At 24.0% G+C, this 7234-nt stretch overlaps 2 protein-coding genes across 2 annotated transcripts; both read left to right on the forward strand.

Moving 5' to 3' along the window:
* Window positions 1–1123: 1123 nt before the first annotated feature.
* Window positions 1124–2899, forward strand: ENU1_206770 (calpain large subunit domain III containing protein; the record flags this gene model as incomplete). The annotated part of the gene is made up of 1 exon (XM_008862274.1): window positions 1124–2899. One exon carries the CDS (start codon window positions 1124–1126, stop codon window positions 2897–2899), a length of 1776 nt encoding a protein of 591 aa, XP_008860496.1.
* Window positions 2900–3024: 125 nt separating this feature from the next.
* Window positions 3025–5716, forward strand: ENU1_206780 (protein kinase, putative; the record flags this gene model as incomplete). Its single annotated transcript, XM_008862275.1, has 2 exons — window positions 3025–4746; window positions 5084–5716. 2 exons carry the CDS (start codon window positions 3025–3027, stop codon window positions 5714–5716), a joined length of 2355 nt encoding a protein of 784 aa, XP_008860497.1.
* Between the last annotated feature and the right edge of the window lie 1518 nt (window positions 5717–7234).

Consider the following 7234-nt stretch of genomic DNA (forward strand, 5'->3'; position numbering starts at 1 on the left):
ATAAATAAATGAAATATCGAATAATTTCTTATAAAAATTATATAAAAAATAAAATAATGTATTGTATATTGAAATTATCAATAAAATATTGAAAATAAAATAATGACAATAATTTTATTATTTTATATTAACTGACTTTTTTTATTTAAATGTATGTTATTTCATTATTTCTTTCATTTTTTATTATTTTCATTTATTTACAATATATAATTGTATCATTTTGTATAGTATTGATGATTTATATTTATTTGTAATGTTTTGTTCAATATAAAAACAAAATACTAACAAACAACAATAGAATAACTTCATCCATAATACACAATGAAATTATATATGAAATGATGATATTATTAGTTAATTAAAAGAATAAATAAACACATGGTATGAAAGAATAGAGAGAAAAAACCAAATAATAATATGAAATACATAAATTTCTACCAAATTTGAGTAAAGAAAATAAATAACAATGAAAGAAATGATGAACAAAAAAATAAAATAATTGAATTGTTAGGAAGTATTAACAATTCATATTTTCATTAACCAAAGACTTCTAAACCATAAAATGATTTAATTCACTTTAATAGAATAAGTTAATTGAAACTCTATTTGGTTAATAGTTAATTTCTAACACACAAACATCAAACAAATATAGGATATGACTAAAAAGAATAATAGAAATTGAAGAGCAACTAAAATATACTTCATTTCTAATAATTGAATACAATTGTAATATATTTATTGTTTATATTTGTAGTATTAATTATTCTCTAATATGTCTACTTCCCACAATGGAGATATTATATTTATTTCTTTATGATTTGTAATTGCTTCTTTATTTCAACTCCTTTTATATTCTTTCTAATTTTTCTTCTTTTATTTGACTAGTTACTTTTCTATTAAATAGTTTACTACAAAACAGTTATTGAGTGTAAAAATTTATTACAAATTAAAAAAGAAAAAACAGATGAAAGGAAAAAAGAAAAAAAAAACATCAAGAAGAGAAGTAAAAACAAAACTAAAAAATAAGAAAACGATAAAAATAGATTATAAGATTCGCCTTTAAACTATAAAAGAAAACATTAATAGATTTGCAAAAAGTACTGAATAAACCAAATAATAAAAAATGTCTAAAACACCGAGAGAAAGAGCAGGAAGAGAACCTAGAATGGGAAAAGTAGGAATGCTTACCATTCAATTTGAAGATTGTAAAGATGGTGCATTAGGATATATTGTATGTGATGTTGATCATTTGACATACATTACTACCAAAAAGAAAGCAAGTAAAACATTAAAGATAGATGAAACATTATATTTTCCAATAAATAGTGCAAGACCAAACATTCATTTCTTTTTATATAAACCACGTTTAATTGGAAGTAAATGTGTTGGATTTTATCAATTAAATATGGCTGATATAAAAGAAAGTGATCAAGAATTACATTATGTTCAAAGTATAAAGAAACCTAAAAACATTCTTGAACCAGATATTGGAGAAGTTAGACCACCTGAAGAAACTGGAATGGGAAATGATAAAAAGAAAAAAAAGAAAGAAAAAGTATTACCACAATTTAAAGTTTCAATGAAATTTACACCAGTTCCAGTAGAAGAAAAAAAATTAGATGGAATTGTTCTTGAAGGAGAATGGAAAAAAGGATTTGATGCAGGAAATATTATTTCTAATCCTAAATGGTATGAAAATCCACAATTTTTATTAACATTAACAGGAAAATTACATATTAAAGTATGTTTAAAACAAGATAATATTAATAATAGAGTTACATTCTTTATTGTTAAATATGATCAAGTATTCTATGAAAATAGACCATTAACTTTATTTGATCCAAATGAAGTTATTAAAATAGATGAAAATTTCTTAAATACTATGGCTTCTGATAATATTGAACATTCATTTGAATTAGATGCTGGTTCTTATGTTATTATTCCAACTAATCTTAATAGAATTTCTAGTATTAATCCAGAACCTTATCATGGTAAATTCCAAATTGCTGTTTCAACAGAACATATGGAAGCTATTGAATTTATTCCAATTGACTATAATAAAGAATGGAAATTCTTTGAAGATAGTAAAAAGTGGACACAAACTAGTAATGGAGGAGCTGATAGAGGAAGTCCATATGAATTTTATCATAATTATCAATATGTAATTGAAACTAAGAAAGACACTAAAATGTCTATTACTATGGAACAACCTGATAATAAAAATAAAATTGGATTTTATCTTTTTGAAACTAAACAAACTGATAGAAAAGAAATTGACTTTGGTGAATTGGTTGAAGAAACTACAAATTTGATTTCAAATGTTTGTGTTGGAAAGAATTTTAAATTAAGAGAAGGAAAATATATTTTAGTTCCATGTACCTCAGAAGCTGGAGAAGTTGGAGAATTTAAATTAAAGATTTATTATGAAGAAGAAGATGTTATAATTAAAGAATTAACAAAAGAATGGTCAAATATTGTTTCAGTTAATGGTGAATGGAAAGAAGGAACAGCTGGAGGAAGTGTTGATGATCCTGATTCATTTGTAACAAATCCACAATATGTTATTAAAGCAAAATACAATAAAGAAGAATGTAAAGACATTATTATTTTATTATCACAATTTATTGGAGCATCAGGAAAGATTGAAAGTATTGGATTACCAGTATTTGTTAATCTTGAACAAAAATTAGATGCTGATGATATAAATGAAGATAATTTAGTTAATTTACCAGAAGCATGGGTAAGAAATAGAAATGTATTTACTTGTTTTGAAGTTGATGAAGAAGATGGATTAGAAGTTATTGTTATTCCATCAACAATGAAACCAAATACATTTGCTAATTTTAAAATTACAATTTTAACTGATGTGAAAGATGTTACAATTGAAGCATTAGAATAAATTTAATTTCTTTCATTTTTCAATATATTTTTAATGATTTTATTTTAATAAATAGTTTATTTGAATAAAAAAGAAGAAAAATAAAAAAACCCTAAAACAGAAATAAATTAAATAAATAATTATTCATGCAGAATCAACAAAGAAAACTTGATGATGAATCATTACATATTATTAAAGAATTACAACAAATACCAGACAGTAAAAAAACATTTTTAACAGAAATATGTTTTGATGTAGCAATAACATTTGGTAAAAGAACAGAGTATCGTATGTTATATTTTAATTTTAAATTAAGAAAATTATTTTTCTTAAGACATGCAAAAGTACGTGAAGAAATTTTATTTTCATCATTATCACAAGTAGGACTTGACGATAAAATTAAAATTATTTGGAATGATCTTTTTGGTAATGCTACAACTCATTATATTATAACACAATCTTATAGTGATACTGTACAAATATTTTATTTATTAAGAACTTTATCTTTTCATCCTCTTTCTAAATTTTTTGAAGAAGACTTTAAACATGACATCGTTAAAAAAAAATATTCTGTTAAATGTAAAAAAAGAGGTCAAACAGCTTGGGCTCATAGACAAATGATTATTTATAATGGTGAATTTATTTTATTCGGTGATAACCCTCATATCCCTTTAACTATTTGTCCTTTAGCTTCTAAAGTTTCTTTTACTATTCACGCTAATTATATTCTTGAAATTAATACTGCAATCAGAAAAATTATTCTTTCTTTCTCAAATGATCATGAATTAAATATGACTTATAACACTTTAATGACTTGTGAGCAATTCATTCGTCCTCCAGTAATTATTAAAGTTCGTACATTCACATCAAATAAATTGGCATATTTACTTAATAGTTGTAGAGATATATGTATTAAAAATATGTTATATCCTGATGAATGTGTAGAACATTTTGCAGTTTTATGTGAAATCTTACGAGCTATTACAAAAAAACGTTCTGTAACACAAGGAAATAAAAAAGAAATTATGATAGAAGAAGATGAATATTTGAAGAAACCACAAATTGGTAAAAAAATAATATATCCAGAAGATGAATTAAAACAATATTGCTTAACTGATGACCCTAAAAAGTATTATAAAAATTTTGTTTCAGTAGGTAAAGGTGGGTTTGGAGATGTTTATAAAGTTCAAAGAATAGATGAACAAGGGTATGTTGCATTAAAAGTATTAAAACATTCTGTAGAAGAACGATCAGAAAAAATGGGAATTGAAGTTGCTCGTATGAAATTGTGGGATCACCCAAACTTAATCAAAATGATTGGGTGTTGGTTATTTGGTAATCAAGTATTTATTTCGATGGAATATTGTTCATTAGGAACATTAAAAACAATAATAAAAAATCAACCAATGCCATTACAAGATATAGCTTATGTTATTCAATGCACATTAAAAGGGCTAGAATATATTCATAAACAAGGATTTATTCATAGAGACATTAAAACTACTAACATTATGTTAGATGGAAATTATAATGTCAAGATTATTGATTTTGGATTAGTTGTACGTATTAATTCTAACCCATCAAATAGGGCTGGTTCTAAATCATATATGGCTCCAGAAGTTATTAAACAAATTCCATATAACGAGAAAGTTGATGTTTGGAGTATTGGATGTGTTGCTCAGGAGTTGTTTGAAACACAACCCCCATATAAAGAACATGGGGTAATTAAAGGAATGTTTAAAACAGCAGTGTATGGAGCAGAAGGTTTAAGAGATATAACTAAAGCACCAGTTGATTTTGTAGATTTTATTAATAAATGTTTTGTTTTTGAAAGTAAAGATCGAGCCTCTTGCACCGAATTATTAACGGTTTGTTTAATTTTAATTTCCTTGTAGATAAATTATACTCATTTATAGTGTTCATTTTTCAACTTGTCTCATAAGTCTAAGTATTTTCATTAATGTTAGTTTGTATAATTTTGAATTATTCATGTTTCTTTTCATGTTTGTTTCATTTCCTGTAAAAATGATTCAATCATCAGATTTTATCTTGTTTACTCTTAAAGAAACTTTAAATAAGTCTTTTCAAAAAAAAATTAATAAAAATAAAAATGCAAGAGAAAAATGAACTTCTAATAAAAAGACAATGTCAGTTTGCGGTTTTTACTATTTCTGAAATTAAAAGATAACTTATAATTGTTTTTAGTGCTGTGGAAAAGATACAACACAAGGACAAGAGCCAACAGCACTAGATGTTGTTGATGCTGACACAATCTCAAGTAATACTTTTAATGAGTCATCCATCGATTATATTTTTAAATTCATTATTATTGGAGAATTTTCTGTAGGAAAGACTTGTCTCTTGATGAGGTTTCAAGATGGAACTTTCAGAGAAGAGTATGAGTCAACTATTGGAGTTGAGTTTGGAACGAAAAATGTTCAGATTCAAGACACTATAATAAAACTCCGTATTTGGGACACTGCTGGTTCAGAAAAATTTAGGTGCATTACTAGAGGATATTTCCGAGGGTCTGTTGGAGCTATTATTGTTTATGATATTTCAAATAGAAACACTTTTGAACATATTGATGAATGGGTGCAAGAACTAGAAAAATATAACCCAGGCAATCATGTTCTAATGATCATTGGTAATAAGTGTGATTCTTCTCAACGTACAGTTACAACAGACGAAGGTAAGAATAAAGCCAAAGAATTAAATGCTGAATTTTTTGAATGTTCTGCTAAAACAGGGGAAAATATTGAAAAAGCATTCATTACATTGACAGAATTAGTATTAAGAGATGTTAGTTCAGGAAAGATTTCATTAGAAAATAATTAAATAAAAGAAAGGTCTAGTTTATTCAATTGACTCCAAGACATCTCTGTCTTGTTTTGAATAGAATTAATCAAAAAACAATATTTTTAATTTAAATGATTAAGCGAAGAATAATTTTTAAAAGAGGTTTATGTTATTTTTTTTTTATGTCTCAATAAGTTAATTAAAAATAAACTGAAAAGTTATGTTAACAAGTGGTTTATTCGTATCTATAATTCATTAATATTGATTATAAAACAAAGTCTTCAAGATTTAATTATTTGTAAAATAAAATAATGACATTAATAATTAATATCCTTCTTTTGTTAATTTATCATTTAGTAGAATATTATTTAATATATTTTTTATTCTGAGCAATGATTTAAAATAATTATGAATTATTAAAACATATTTAATACTATCAGTGAATGAATAACTAAATTATTTTGTGTTTTACCTTATTCTTTATTTTTGAGAATAATAGTTGTTTCTCATATTTATTCAATTTCAATAAATCATTATTTTCAATAAAGTATATTTGATTAAGTTATTTACTATTAAATTAAATGATGAATGATACAAACCATTCATCATTTAATTTAATTAATCATAGAATTGAACAATTTTCTTACAACTCCAAACAATTTAATGTTTAATATTATTTCTATATTGTCCTTATATTATATTTATTTAATATTTCATTATTTCTTTGTTTGTAATTAATATAAATGAATTGACAATAGTAGTAAATATGCCATAAGTTAATGATGTGTGTCAGTCAGAAAACCATGGTATTAGTTTAAAGAGAAAATGTAATAATTATTTATTTAAAACAGAAAAAAAGGAGCAAAATACAACAAATAAAAGAAAAAGATACAATTAGAAAAAAGTAGTTGGAATTGAAGTTGGTTATAATAAGATTATAATGTGCTTTTCTAGAAGAGGAAATTTGTAGTCGACACATAATTTTAAAACATGAAATTAAATTAGTATTTATCTTTGAAAAATGTTTGAGTGAAATTCAAAATAAAGAAAAAAAGAAGATTATCATTTATGTACCAAATGAAACATACTATGGAATTACAAGAAACATATTAGTAGCAACACCACTTTGATGAATAAAAAATTTTGAGGTAGTTAGTAAAGTAGTTTCATTGTTTTTATTTTTGAAAATCGATAATAACTTAGAAATGAAAATTATGACAATTATTAAAGGAGAAACTAAAGGAGAATAAGTTTATATAAGTTATGGATTTGTAAATAGAAAAAAACATTAAAAATAATTGTAATACTTGAAAATAAAATAATAAGTAATGAAAACCAAGAAAAAGTTAAACAGAAAGATTATAATTATAATATTATTAATTCAACATGAATGTAGAGAGAATAAAATAGTTTCATTTATTGGTAGTATTTATGGAATTACATCAAAAGAAATTAAAAGTTATGGCATCAATGACTTTGAAATAACAAAATAATAAATATATGAAAACTATATTGTAATGCTGCAACTGATGGTTCAAGAAAATAATATTGAGGAAT

Source organism: Entamoeba nuttalli (genome assembly GCF_000257125.1).
Source record: "Entamoeba nuttalli P19 unplaced genomic scaffold asmbl_9843, whole genome shotgun sequence".
Lineage (NCBI taxonomy): Eukaryota > Evosea > Mastigamoebida > Endamoebidae > Entamoeba > Entamoeba nuttalli.